General features: G+C 37.7%; 1 protein-coding gene across 1 annotated transcript; it reads left to right on the plus strand.

The window, feature by feature from the left end:
* Window positions 1-8,585: 8,585 nt before the first annotated feature.
* Window positions 8,586-9,524, plus strand: LOC126070451 (olfactory receptor 2L13-like). Its single transcript, XM_049874651.1, has one exon. The coding sequence runs from the start codon at window positions 8,586-8,588 to the stop codon at window positions 9,522-9,524; it is 939 nt and encodes a 312-aa protein (XP_049730608.1).
* Window positions 9,525-15,847: the final 6,323 nt, after the last annotated feature.

Below are 15,847 nucleotides of genomic sequence, written 5' to 3' on the forward strand. Positions count from 1 at the left end.
GAAAGTTGGCTGGTAATTGTGCTCAACAAGAGAAAGCTTAATGATTTAAGAAAAGAAAATGGTTACAAGAGGCAAAAATTGGTAGAATTAGAGCTTGAAATCCTAAGTTTTCCAGGTGGTCCCTTTGCACCTGCTGTTCCACAGGCAGGTCATGGCAGTGGTCAAGAGGGTCAGGGTATCTTCCGTATCCTTAGGTACCAAGGGGAGCAGGAAGGATGAGCTTTGAGCACAAGAATCCAGGGAAGTGGCAGGTTCAATTCAGGTTTACAGCAACCAACTCCTGAACATCCACACACACAGCAGGACTTCTGATTTGTTTTTCTCTTCAGTCTTAATTGATGTCTTTTTAGTTTAAGTTAATTAATGCTGCATCTATTTTTCAAGAAGTTTTGCATTAGTAAAATTACTAGTGTTTTGAGAACATAGATAGTTCTAATATAATTCTTAAGTATACACATACTATATAATCTATAATTGTATATTTTATATATTTATATATCTATTTATTATTTATCTATTTCCTTGACATTCTAGAATCAGATCATTTAAGCATTACATTTTAACTTAACTAATTAGTCCCCTATTACTTAAAACATATTTAGGTTCAACATGACCAGGTGGAGACATTTAAAACATTAAAGATTATTCTCAAGGCTTAGGCCTGGTTCAGCCCAATTTAGTCATGGTCCACAAAATGGCACTGGAATACATGCAAATTTTTAGATTGTGGATGAACCAGAACACTAGCCAATACAGGAAAAATTACAGGTCAAAACCTTGCTAGAAACTTAATTTCATCTTAGAAAACAAGGGCAGCATACACATTGCATAGCAACCAAATCCCTTGACAGGATGAGTTGAAAACAGTGGTGCCTCATTCATAGATGGCTGCCAACAATACCACTTTGAATGTGTGTTGCTGTCACAGTCCTGGTCATAATCCAATGTCACACATCAGGCTCTTGAATGGTTCACTATGCCTGTTCTGAGTATCCCATTCCAAGAATTTGAACCATAATTTTTCCTGTTGCTGTTAGCATTCTGAATCTCCCAAATTTTAAAAATCTGGGTCTGTTACAGTTTTGCTTCTTTAACCATGACTGAACTGGTTCAGAGGGTTTGAAGCCCTGATCATTCTACATGCTTAATTTTGATATGTTCTGAAAACAACAAGCAAAGTAAAAAACTAAGTCAATGACAACCAATTCCCCAGCTGCTGAAGTTATTAGTGTGTTTATTAGTTTATCCTAAATTTCATAGAATATTCCTAGGGTGTTGACATTTTACAACCATTTCTTCTTTTTCTCCTTTTTTTTTTTTTTTGTTCTTTTAAACCGAATGCTTTTTATAGTACTTTTTTCTGTTTAAGCACGTAAATTTTATGCTGTTAAAATAATGCATGTTTGTATAGAAAAATTACATACATCATCATATTTAATTCTTCAATTATACCTTAATCCAGCTTTACAAATATGTAAACAAGATAGAATGTTAAGTAATTTCCCCAAATCACCTTTCTAATCAGTATTTGATCCAACATGCTCTACTCTTCTCTCAGTCTAATATTTGTTTTATTAAACTATCTCCAAGATTTAACTTGCTACTTCAGTAGAGCAGCTGGCTTAATTAATGTTTTTGTGAATCAATTGTCTATCCGACCTACAAATAAAGGAAAAGGTTTTAATCACAGCACTTTGTTGCAATCACCAATAATTCCCTCTGAAAGCTTACTATGCTGCATTCAGAAAACTGTCCCTCTTACTTAGCTCAGTAACCTTGAATGGTTCCTTTGCCTCTATAATCTTTAGTTCTCTAATGTACAAAATGAGATTTTTAATAACATAATCTAATATTCCTTATAGCTCTCAAATAATGTTCTGGAATAATGAAGCCCATCCTCTGCAGTCTAACTGTGGGCACTAGACAAATGAAACGGTGTTTTCCAGGTTGATTGTTTTGATCTAAGTGAGTATCTGATTAGATCTCCAATAAGCAGAGTCAAGTGAAATGACCAGGGTTTTGGCCTCCATGGACTTGGACATTGGGGATCAATTAAAGGAGAAAAAAGGAATATCCACGGCTTAAGATGCAAGGTTCTCTACGGAAAATATAACAACTCATACTTCTGTTTTTCAACAGTAGAACCTATGGAAATTTGGTTAGATTAGGTGTGAAATTGCTCATTCTGCTTTCGTTGGAACAAGATAACAGGAAACCAAGATCTCAGAACTACAGTTCCTGGATTATGAACAACCAACTTACATACAACCCGTAGTTATGAACCAACCCCCATAAAGTCGATTTTATTAAAAATTTGACGTACATACAATGATTTGTAGTAACAAATGGGCACTACTTTGTGATGCTCATCAAAATATTATTATTACTATATTATTATGTTAAAGATGTTTTAGTGGATCTGGAAATGTTTCTTTAATGTTTTTAATGGATAGAAGGGTACACTATTTACTATATACTAAGACAAATATTTGACTAAATGACATTAGATTCAAACCATACCTAACTGTTCTGACTCACGTATGAATTTGACTTAAATACAGACTTAGAACCAGAACTTGTTCGTAATCCTAGGACTGCCTGTATCAACATATATGCACAAATGAAGGAATATTGCACAAAAGAGGATGAAATTATTTTCTAATTGCAAAAAAGTCCTACAAAACAGAGCCTTCAAATGTGATCAGAGGTTTATGTTACAGAGAATCGCCAGTGATAGGAGCAATGAGGAAGGAAAGTTACAATGAGTCTGTGGGAATTTCTTCCCTGCAATTTTAGCAGATAAAGAAGAGGTTCTCATCTCAGAAAGACGTATTGGTTTAATGCAGAGCATATCAATTAGTGACAAGATCTTTCAGCACAGTCCGAGAGTCTATGTGAGGGCAGTTTGGTGCTGGAACTTTTAAAATGAATCCATGGACTCTTAACAGGAAGTGTTGCAGTTATAAAGCTACTTCCTCACAAAATACAAACTCAAGCACTTCGGACAAGGTGAGTCATCATGACACTTTGAATCTTTTTGATTTTGGTTGGCTCTAACCTCAGGCAGATATTTTAGATATGTGATTTTCCAATCCTAGAGAAACACTTTCTGCTGCACAGAGAACAGGTCAGTTCTATGTCAAATTGGAAAGGCCAAAAATGACTTTACAGTGTAAAAAGTGGTAATCTGAACCTATGAAAATTCTACAATGTGCTACTTTGGAGTGGTCTGACCTTAATTAAGATAGTTACCCTTCTCTGGGCCCAAACCCCTCAATGGTTAAACAAATGGAATGAATAAAGGAAATTGACAACTACTGAAAACCTACTATGTGCTGACCACTGTGCTCAGCAGGTACACAGAGCTCACGTAATTCCATCTTCACTAATTCCAACTTCCTATTGAGTTGTCAAGGTTGATTTACCTGAGGCAAAACAAACAATTTGCTCGTTGGTCTTGGGTTGATTGTGTCTAAGAATTTTTGAAAACATGCATTATCTGTACCTTTGTCAAAATAAATTCAGAATGCTGCAATCGGTACACTTATGTATATTATGCCCACTAAATTGATTCTTTTTTTTTTTTCTTTTAACTCTATACGTTTCAGCAATATGCCTCTTCTGTTGATCAAGGGAGAGAGTCATTATAGTCTCACCTTTTACTCACAGGGACAATATTCCGCAAGTTGTAACGTAACCAAGGGGGCTGTGCTTCAGGTATTTACAGGGCATTAAATAAGGTTCCGTGCACAATAAAGAAAGCTGATGGCATCAGCGGAAATAGACTCAAAGCTCTGAGTTAACTCACATGTTTAATGTCCTTAAGATTTCAGTCCCAGATTTACAGGCTACTGAGAGTAACATCATCTTCCATTGCCTGACAACATGCATATTTTCAATATGGGAAATAAATCAGTCCTTATAACTATCATCAAATCATCTCTCTGATGTTCTGAGTGCTAATCTATGCAGCAGAGAATCAAACTAGAAATGTGTGTATTCCTCAAAAGGATTGGCCCATGGCATGTCACGTGTCTAATGCTTCCTATTGGAAGCACACTGCCAGGAAAATTGACTCAACACCTTTGTTCTACAATTAAGCCTGGATTAAACAACAGAATGAGGAAAGTACCCTTTTCTATCTTCACAGTATGTTAAAGACTGATTTTTGGATTGATCTAACAACATTTTATCAATATGAGCTATCATTAATTTATTAACTTAGCTCTAAGGCAAACATTCCGTTCATTTCAGCAGGCAAACAAAATGTTGACGGCCTACTATATGAGTCAGCAGAAGAGATATGCGAGGTAGCCAAGATAGAATCGTACCTCCAGATAGGGCGGCCAACTGTTTTGATTTGCCCAGGACTGACTACGGGGTTCTTGGGTTGTGGGGCTTTCATTTTTAAAACAAGAACAGTCTGTGGAGTACTGGGAAAGCTGGTAATCCTACCTTAAAAGTGAAATGAGGAAGCCAGGCATGCAAATTCAATTAAATATACAGTCATTTTACTGACAGTCCTCAAACACGGTTATAATAAACCAGTAAGCCAGTCACCCTTGAGTTGACTCTGACTCATAGTGACTGCCTGTGTGTCAGAGTACAACTGAGCTCCAAAAGTGCCTCAGAAGAAAGGTTTGGTGACCTAATTTCAAAAAGGTCAGCCACTAGAAACCCTATGGAGAACTGTTGTACTCTGATTCACGTGGGGTCTCCACGAGTCAGAGTTCACTCAATAGCAACTGGTTTTAAGTTATATTAAGGCTATCATAATGATTGTTAGACTCCCTGGAGGAGAAACCACGTGCCTACATGAAAAGCTCTGCGTTTATTACTTAATGCTCACAAAAAGAAGCATTGTCATCAAATTCTTGTAGAATCTGACCCCTGTGGATAACTGACACCAGCACCTAGAAAGCCACTGCTCGCCTCTCTTCCTGGGGCTTTTCAATTCCCTCCAATCCAGCCTCCTACATGTATATTTGCTTGAAACTCTGCTCACCCCAGAACATCCTGTGTAACCTCTAACACACACATAAGATCGGTCCATACTCTAATGACATCTCATCTCACCCAGAACCAAATCTAAATCCTCATCATGGCCTGGCATCTGCCACACAAATGCCCTCATATCCTACCCCATTCCCTCTCATGCCCTGTGCTTTGCAAACACTGGTTTCCTTGCTATTTTTCTGGGAAAAAAAAAAAAAACTAAACTAAATATGTTCTCACTTCCGGACTTTTCACTTGCTGTTCATTTTGGGTAAAGTATTCTTCAACCAGACCTGTTCTAATATTGCTTCCTAATAGAGGCTTTTTGAAATCTCTTATATATCTGGAAGTGCTCTATCTCCCTACTCTACGTTATCTTATTCATTGTTAAATAACATCATATCGTATATCTGAGTTTATAGCATCACCCATTCAATTTAAACTACATGATTATAGGGGCTTGTATGTTTTAATCACCAGTTCATCTTAACATCAACAGGACTGTAGTAAAACAGAAAACTGGGGAGTTTTTTTTAGTGACTGTATGAGTCATGTTGATGATGATGGCAATCTTTATCTGTTAGATCATCAGTTTTTATTTCTACAAAGTTAAAAGAAACAGCCCACGGCCCCATCCAGCTGAGACCATCCCAACTAGCATCCTCATCCAATGACGTCAGGCATCTGTCATGTTCCCTGATGTTGCATTTTTTTCACTGTTAGCATTTGTCAGGGAGACAGTTGTGAAAACATTTCCCCTTTTCTATCACAAACTCTCACAATTTTACCGATGCATATCAAAGTCTTCTGAACTAGCAGTTGATTTTAAGTTACCAAATATGAAAAATTATAACAAACCATAAATTGCTGATCTTTCCTGTTTAAAAATCAGTAATCTAAGATGACTATTCAGATTGGTACCCTGAAAGGAATGCAGTGCCAAGCTTCTCCCTTCAGACAGAAGCATATAATGTAAGGCAGGAAATCCCACACCTAGACTGGGTTAAGGATGAAAACCCATGTACAGAAGAAATATAAGAAGTGTTGCAATCACAGTTTATGTTCGTTTAGGAGACTGAGTTGAGGAAAAAACAAATTATGAGAGCTGAGGTGATATAAATATAGAAAGAGAGGCTATAAAAGGTTGAGTTACAGTATTTCCAACTAAAGCCTTGGGAGTGAAAAGCAAGAAAACATCGGGAAGGAAAATTTCTTCACTTTCATCCCTTTTCGATTTTGTTATTACAAATGATTAATACTTGATTTCAATTTCATGAAATTACATAATGAGTGCCCAAGATGATAATTGCAAATATATGTAATCTATAAATCAAAGCAGAAGCCAGAGCATACATCTACTTATGCCTCCTTTTCTAGTTGAACGGTTTTGCAGCTGCTGGCCTCTGCTGCCATTTACTCTACAGGAGGAGAAAATAAATGCTGCTGCTCCTTGGAAGGCTACCCTGGTGGCGTAGTGGTTAAGTGCTACGGCTGCTAACCAAGAGGTCGGCAGTTCGAGTCCACTTCGTGTTCCTTGGAAACTCTTTGGGGCAGTTCTACTCTGTCTTATAGGGTCACTATGAGCCGGAATCGACTTGACGGCAGTGGGTTTGGTTTGCTCCTTGGAAAACCATTTGGGGTAATTCCACTGTGTCCTGTAGGATCGCTATGAATTGGAATCAACTTGAAGGCAATGGGTTTGGTTTTTACTCTCCATATGGGTCCCTGGATGGTGAAAGAGTTAAGGAGGTGAACTGTTAAATCAAAGGTTGGAGATTCAAGTCCACCCAGAAGTGTGTCCAAAGAAAGCCCCAGTGATCTACTTCTGAAAAATCAGCCATCAAAAACTCTATGGAGCACAGTTCTACTCTGACACATATGGGGTCCTTGTGAGTCAGAACAGACACCCCAGTATATATATATATATATATATATATATATATATATATATGTATGTATAAATCTCTGTATGCTTTGACCTAGTTGGAAATATAGAATAAGCTCCAATCTTTTGCAAAAGGTTAATTATTACACAATCTAATTTGAGAGGAATTACGCACTATGCACAAAGCCATTACCAAACAGTAAGTAAACTTGGAATGTGAAAATAACTAGAAACTTGAAGCAAGAACAAATGTAAATTCAGATTCCATCATTAACTGCATTTGAGAAAGTTATTCACATCTTTGAATACTGCTTCTCATATTCAAAAAAGTGGATATTTATTCCTAAATTTATGGAGTATGGGGGAGGGTTATAACAAATGATATAACATGGAAAAAAAATTATGTATCTAAAAGCTTCCAATTTATACTAGCTTTAATCTCCCTAGGGCTCGTTGTGTTACCTTATCATACCACTTGTTGATTGGGACAGCAGAAAATAAAATGAAAAATGTATATTATAGAATCTGTGACTATCACATGCACTTTCTACTTAAATGAAAGCTGGGTAGAAAAATCTGTGTATAAATGGAAATATCAGTACAGATGAGCTAATACTCAAATATTTTGTAAATAATGTGGATTTAGTAGGACATGAGCGAGCCCTGGTGACACAATTGTTAAATACTTGCCTACTAACCACAAGGTTGGAGGTTCAACCCCCTCATCTAGTGGCTCCACAGAAGAAAGACCTGGTGATCTGCTCCTGTAAAGATCACAGTCTAGAAATGGGTCAGCTCTTCTGTGTCACATGGGGTTGCTCTGAGTTGAAAGCTGACTTAACAGTACCTAACAATGTAGGACATGCAGTACCTTTACAGTTCAAGGACAGTGATTTCAAATAGTGGGTGCATTTTAAGAAAAGGCACAAAAGTGATAAAGAATATGAGAGAGAACTAAGATAGGATCGAGGACTGTCTGGCTGGATTAGTGCCAGTCAGGGAGGAAAGACCAGAAAGCAATAAAGCAGAAAGCTAGGTAATAGAGGATGTAGAATCTCAGCATACAAAAATTTCTGAGTCATATGTCAGCTATTGTAAATATGTCCTGTGCAACTGATAGATGCTGGGGATGCAGGATTTGGGTTGTGCAAACAGTTAAGTAGTCAGGTCCTAACCAAAAGGTTGGCAGTTAGAGTCTACACAAAGGTGCCTCAGAAAAAAGACCTGGTGATCTACTTCAGAAAAACCAGCCTCTAAAAACCCCACGGAGCACAGTTCTACTGTGACACACATGGAGTCACCATGAGATGGAGTCGGAATTGACTCCGCAGCAACTTTTTTTTTTTTTGTTTTAATGATTGTGACTCCTTGAAAAATCATGTCTAACAGGCCTGGCCAGAAGTCATTTCAGAGAGGGAAACCCTTTAGTTAAGTACTTTGTCTTTGTTGTGTATGGTCCCAGACTTTTATACTTAAAAATCACATTTATCTACAACTTGGTCACATGTTTACCAGGGAATACGTGGAGAAGAGGTTGGGGCATTCAGTTCAGATATTGAATTAAAAAAATGTTGAAAAATTGGAAAACAAACAATTGATTCCAAACAAACACTAACAAACTCAAAATTCCTTTTTATGATTTTGCCTTTTCTTGCTTCATTACCCACCCACCCCTCCCCCAAGGAAGTTAAAGCAATACATTTTCATGGAGAAATGGAATCAAACTTCAAATGATTTCATTTTGTTGGGCCTTCTTCCCCCAAATCTAACTGGCCTGCTGCTCTTGCTCCTTATCATCCTTGTATTCCTTCTGGCCTTGGTGGGTAACTCAGCCATGATTCACCTCATCCGTGTGGATCCCCATCTTCAAACACCCATGTACTCTCTCCTCAGCCAGCTCTCCCTCATGGACCTGATGTACATCTCTACCACTGTCCCCAAGATGGCGCTCAACTTCCTCTCTGGCCAGAAAGGCATCTCATTCCTAGGGTGTGGTATGCAAAGTTTCTTCTTCTTGACAATGGCCTGTTCTGAAGGCTTACTCTTAGCCTCCATGGCCTATGACCGTTATGTGGCCATCTGTCGCCCCCTCCATTATCCCACCTGTATGAGTAGAAGGGTGTGTGTCCAGATGATCATAGGATCTTGGATCTTGGGTTCTGTCAACTCCTTGGCACACACAGTTTACGCTCTTCATATTCCTTACTGCTGGTCCAGGGCCATTGATCACTTCTTTTGTGATGTCCCAGCCATGTTGCCCCTTGCATGTATGGACACCTGGGTCTATGAGTACATGGTTTTTGTGAGCACTAGCCTCTTTCTCCTCCTTCCTTTCCTCGGCATCACTGCTTCCTACGGCAGAGTCCTTTTGGCTGTCTACCATATGCACTCCAAAGAAGGAAGGAAAAAGGCCTTCACCACCTGTTCAACACATTTAACTGTAGTTACCTTTTACTATGCACCATTTGTCTACACCTATCTTCGGCCCAGGAATCTCCGCTCACCAGCAGAAGACAAGAATTTGGCCGTTTTTTACACTATCCTCACTCCCATGCTCAATCCCATTATCTACAGCCTGAGGAACAAGGAAGTCCTGGGGGCAATGACAAGGGTGTTTGGAATATTCTCTTCCAAGAAAGAATAGTCATGGTTCTCCTTATTCGTTTTTCTTTATTTCGTTTTCGGTGTTGATTAGAGCATCCGAGGGAAGTGGTGTTCAATAGAAATATAATAGAAGCCACACACGTAATTTTAAATTTTCTAGTAGACACATTCAAAATTTAAATAAAACTGAAATTATTTAAAATAGTATATTTACGTAACCCAAAACATTAGTAACATTATTTAAAAAAAAAAACCATCGCCATTGAGTCAATTCTGACTCATATGTATCCTACAGAACAGATTAGAACTGCTTCATAGTGTTTCCAAGGAGCAGCTGGTGGATTTGAACTTCCAATCTTTTGGTTAGCAATCATAGCTCTTAACTACAGTGTCACCAAGACTCCAGTAATATTACAAAACATACTTTTTATGTATGTAACAGATTGTAATGGTATAATACACAATTAACATCAATGTAGATAAAATTTATGCCTGTAATATTAGAACTCATAGTGTTACTATGAGTCAGAATCAACTCGACAGCAATGGGGTTTTTTTAATATTAGAACTCATAAATTTTGTCTACAATGATGTTAATTGTATATTATATTATTACAGTATATTACATACCTGTACTATGCGTGTAAGTTCTACTCTGTGGTATTGGATCGCTATGAGTCAGAATCGTCTTGATGGCAACAGGTTTGGTTTGGAATATGTGGTTTGGTATATTTCTTGCATATCTTACTATTAATATAACAATGTTATATTATTTTATTAAAATATAATTTTTACATGTAATCAATATAAATGTAATAATATATTTTTACTTAGTTTTTATTCTAAGTCTTCACAATTTTTCATGTTATTACTTAAAACACATAGTAATTTGGACTATTCACATTTCAAGTGCTGATCTGATAGCCACATGGGGCCAGAGACAACAACAGCATTGGACAGTGAAACTTTAGAGCATCCAGTAAAGTGTTTTGGAAAGAATATATCTCTTGTGTGTAAAAACATATATATGGTATATAAAATATGGGTGATGGGATGTAAAGTAACCAAAATAAGCATGCTAATGTAGTGTTTATAAGAGCTTGTTTTACTCCTTTTTAGCACGTATATCTTGATTATAATTGGCACCTGGAGTCCATCCTGTTGTAGTCTCCTCTTACAAAGCTATTTGGAGAGGTCTTGTTTGATTTGGAGTCCCTTGATGGTGCAAACTGTTAACATGGTTGGCTGCTAAATGAAAGGTTGGAGGTTCTAGTCTACCCAGAGGTACCTCAGAAGAATGGCCTAGAGATCTACCTTCAAAAGATCAGCCACTGAAAACCTGGTGGAATACAGTTCTACTCTGACACACATGGGGTCATCATGAGTCAGAGTAGACTCAATGGAGACTGGGTTTTTTATTTAGGATTTTTCTGATTTCTATAAATATATTGAGGTTAAGTGACCCAAATAGGGGCATGAGAATTTTAGACAATTTATTGTACATTCAAATGAGCAAAATTATATATTTAAATTATCTTAAAAAAGCTATTAGTACTCACATACATTATTTGTCTAGAGTCACTGGGTGGTTACAGCATGAAACAAAATGAAAATAGCGACCTCAGTTTTCAGCTATGACATGTACAACCTTAATTAGACTTTGCATAGGTTGAAATTCTATGCTAATAAATCACAATGCTTTTTTTAACACAGTTTTGTTATTGTTATTTTACTGATAAACTTAACTTACTTCAAACCTATCTATGAAGTTTGTTATGAAGAGGTTTTAATGAATATGAGGAAAAAAATGAGAACTTAGAGGAGTCCATCCCTCCCCAACTCTCTATTGTCCAAGCTCTCTTTCCCGTTGTCTTTCAATGGATCTTTCAATATCTTCCTATTTTTGGTGACTTGAGTTCAATTAAAATGTAAAATTTATTGTCATACAAGTTATTTTCCTAAAATATCAATGTGATCTTGTCAGTCTCCCTTTTTTAAGGCTGTAATTCCCCACTAGACTAACAAAAAGTTTCAAACTTAAATTCATACTCAAATGTTTCTAAAATCTACATTATGTCTACCTTTTCTTTTCTACCACTCAATCCATATTCCTGGTGCTGTGGATACACTGGACCCTTAGCCTGTCCCTGTAGCTCTCCATGTCCCCACACATCCGAAACTTTGCTAAAGCCATATCCCACTCATGAAAAGTTCTACTCCACATTTTGTTATGTCTGTGAATCTCAGTCGTGTCTTTTTTCAAGAAGTAACAGAAAATTCACTTCCCATCTTCTAATACTCACAGCTAAGCTCTCCTTCCCTAAAACTGCACCTTTATATTTTTAAAGACAATATAGTTTATTTGACATTTTTTCATGGTTAAGTCTGTGTCTCCTTTTATATCAAAGCCTATGGTAGATAGTAAAAACTAAGATGTTAATGTCAGCTAATGTTTACTAAGTGTAAATGCATCCCTTGTATATGCAACTTAAAGTTCCCTACAAAGCTGTCTTACTGATACCTGCTCCACTTTTAGTAAAAATATTTTGAGTGAGACTGCTGGGAAGACTAGCACTAGATTTGGAAGCCAGATTTCTTAGAATCCAGAACCATGGTTCTTAATGTTAACTTTACCCTGCCATTGCCATTTTGGTTTGGGTATCCCCCACAGAAGGGACTGTGGTCATTCTGTGGTAGAATTCTCACCATCCATGCCAGAGACTCAGATTCCGTTCTCGGCCAATGTGCCTCATTCGCAGCCACCACTCATCTGTGAGTGAAGTGTTGCATGTTGCTGTAATGCTGAACAGGTTTCAGTGGAGTTTCAGACTAAGACAGACTAGGAGGAAATGTCTGGCAATCTACTTCCAAAATATCAGCCAAAGAAAACCCACAATGATCACGATCCCACAATCAGATCACAATGATCTGATCCTGTTGCATTGTTTGCTCTGAGTCAGAGCCGACTTGATGGGAGCTAAAAACAACAACAACATCCCAACAGATTAACTTATAGCTGTGACATGCAAATGCTGGAGACATCAATTTCCTTAAGTGCATTATTTGGAAACTCAGCTGTGCTTATCGACATGTGATACTAGCTCAGAGAAATAGTGCACGTGTTTCCTGACAGGACCAAGGCGAAGTATAACCAGATAATTTCTCTACAAAAAATCAAGGATTCATTGCCCAGAGTCTCCCTTTACCTCTTTTAAATGAGCAAGGAATTGAGTGCTGGATTTTCAGTCTATGATGCATCTCATTCATTTGTACTTGAATCACAATTTCCTCTTGAATTAAAATTATAATAAAAATAATAATAGATGCCTATTCCTGCTCTCAATATAGTCTCTAGGATCAGTTTTTGGTTTTTGGACATTTTGCCATAGAGTCGATTTCTAACAATAACCAATGACATGATTCCTCATTCAGTAAGGGGTAAATGACCACTTTCCTAGTATAATACTGGAGAAAGTAAACAAATTAATTGGTCTTTGTGAGACAAAAAAAGAAAAAATGTTGAGAGGTTAAATTACAGTCTTAAGAATTCTCAACAGACACATGAAATTGTGTGGTTGCTTGGAAATTTATTCACCTCCATTTACTCTTTATTAATTTATGGTATTTATTGAGCCCTTCCTGTTTGCCACTCACTCTTCTAATCATCTTGGGTAAAGTAATGGACAAGAAGACACAACCGATGATCTGTGAGTCAAAATCCTGATGTGAGGCATAAACATGTAAATCAAATCAAAACAAAACAGACAAAAAAGCCATTTTCATGGAGAAAATTCTGATACATGGTGACCCTATGTGTTACAGAGTAGAAAGCATAGACTGCTCCATTGAGTTTTCTTTGCTGTGGTCTTTACAGAAGCAGATGGCCAGGCCTTTCTTCTGGGTGCTTCTGTGTGGATTTGAATCACCAGTCTTCAGGTTAGTAGATAAGTGCAACCATCAGTGCCACCCAGGGATCTAAACATTTATAGTACACATTATATAGTCTTGTTGGGCAGTGATGATGTCAAAGAGAAAAATAGCACATGGATCTAATACATAGGATGGCTAGGGAGGCCCGTCTGACTTGTTGAAGGAGTTTCCATAGTATAATCTGAGGAAAAAATCCCAGAGCCCTTTGAAGATTGAGGAACAGAAGGTCACAGGTGGTAGTGAACTGAAGAGTGGTACAACACTTTGATCAGGGGAGTAGCAGGGCCAGATCATTGCAAGGGGTTTGGGTTTTATTCTAAAAGTGGCAGAAGTCTTGGAGGGAAATGATTTCTAAAGTTTGAATGTCTACATCCTCTTGGATATTCAACAGGAGTGAGCTCTGGCCAAATACCTGACAGAGCTGGCTCAGTGGAAGCTGCAATCACAGCCACTGCTTCCAAATAACTGCACTCTGGTCTCCCCAAAACGCCTTTTTTCAATTTTAGATTTATATTTCGTAAGTATATTAAACTCTAAGTGGTTCCAAGGAACCAAAGCTATTTACATTTATAATAAATCCCTTGGCAGATAAACCATAAAGAGGCTATTTCTATCATGAGACCAGATACTAAAATTTTCCATCATCACTCTTGCAATTTTCCAATTTTAAACAGAAATGGGATTCTTTCAAGGAACCCAAAACCAAAAAAACCCAGTGCCCTCGAGGTGACTTATTTATTTAACCTCATGATGAAGAGGCCAATGACAATGAGATTTCTAACTTCTTCTCACCCAAAGATCGTAGTACAGGGCAGAAAAAATTCTGTCATGAATCACTCATGACAACATTTTGGAGGGACAGATGTTGTTATAAACTATATTCTGTCCTTTCTCCCTAAGTATAAAGAGTCCCAAGACATTTTAATGTACATGTCAAAACTTTTATAATACATTCTGGGTCAAATTGACCATTATTCTCTGAATCAGAAGTCCACTTTTTTGATGCAATCAGAAGACACTCCATTCAATATTATTATTCCTAACATCGTTTGAGGGAGAGGAAGCAGAGTTCTGGCTCCCTGTGGGGTTAACGGTCCTAACCCACTGTAAGCATAATTTTGTCAACCAGAGTCAGCATGTAGGGGTCCAACATATCTCCACCTTCCCGCTTCCCCATTATTTCACTTTCTAATTCTGTGCTGAATAATTTGCTGCAATAGTCACAAAGAACTCACAGACTATACTCAGGGTTACATGGTTTCTTAGAGTAACAGTGCAGAAGTAACATGATAAGATTCAGGATACAACTCAGGATAAACACCAGGAAATTCAGGATGCAGCTCAGGTCTGTGAAGCAGAGAGCTCCTCTTTCCCTTTGGCAACCAGTACAGCTTCAGACAAGCTTTCCACTGGAATAGGTCTCTCTCAGGGTGACTGCGGGCTGCTCTTCTCTCGATCAGGATAACTCTGCCCTCAGGTTTCAGGGTTTTATAGGCTAGCTCATGTACTCCTTCACAATTACAAATGGGGCTTCCTAATCAATCTGGGTAAATGTCATGTCAACTACTGGCCGGGACTCCTCAGCCAGTTCTGGTAAAGCTCAGACTGATTACATGTCCAGAGTAAGTGAGGCGAAGTCTAGCCATTCTTGTTTCTAAGGAGCATTCTGGATGCACTTCTTCTAAGACACATTTCTTCGTTCTGCTTTGGTTGTCCATGGTATATTCAATATCCTTTGCCAGTACTATCATTCAAATATATCAGTCTTCCTCAGTCTTCCTTTTTCACTGTCCAGCTTTCACATGGATATGAGGTGATTGAAAACACCTCAGTCCTCAAGGTGACATCTTTGCTTTTTAATGCTTTAAAGTCTTTTGCAGCAGATTTTCCCAAGGCACTCTTTCATTTCATGACTTCTCCCATGGGTATTGATTGTGGATCCAAGTAAAATGAAATCCTTGATAACTTCACTATTTTCTCCATCTGTCATGATGTTGCTCATTGATCCAGTTGTAAGGATTTTTATTGTCTTTTTGTTTTGTAATCCATACTGAAGGCTGTAGGTAGTTTTTGCTCTTCATCAGTAAGTGCTTCAAGCCTTCTTCACTTTCAGCAAGCAAGGTTGTGTCATCCTCATATCACAGGTTGTTAATTAGTCTTCCTGTAACCCTGATGCCAAGTTCTTCTTCATATAGTCCAGCCTCTCATATTATTTGCTCAGCATACATATTGAATAAGTATGGTAAAAGGATACAACTATTGCTAGTATCTGGCAAATAGTAGGAGCTGAAAAAAATCGATTACTGCATTGCAACACTATGATAAAAACTGATTGATTCGTAAATGGGCATATAAGCCGTTTATGCTAATGAATATGATGATAGGAATTCCTGATGTTAGGAAATAGCTACGTTCCCTGCTGGCTTGCTGAGA

Source organism: Elephas maximus, chromosome 2 (assembly GCF_024166365.1).
Source record: "Elephas maximus indicus isolate mEleMax1 chromosome 2, mEleMax1 primary haplotype, whole genome shotgun sequence".
In the NCBI taxonomy this organism is placed as follows: Eukaryota; Metazoa; Chordata; class Mammalia; order Proboscidea; family Elephantidae; genus Elephas; species Elephas maximus.

Bases quoted from the DNA above. Each gene is read 5' to 3' on its own strand.
- LOC126070451 (XM_049874651.1), top strand. From the start codon at position 8,586: ATGGAGAAATGGAATCAAACTTCAAATGATTTCATTTTGTTGGGCCTT.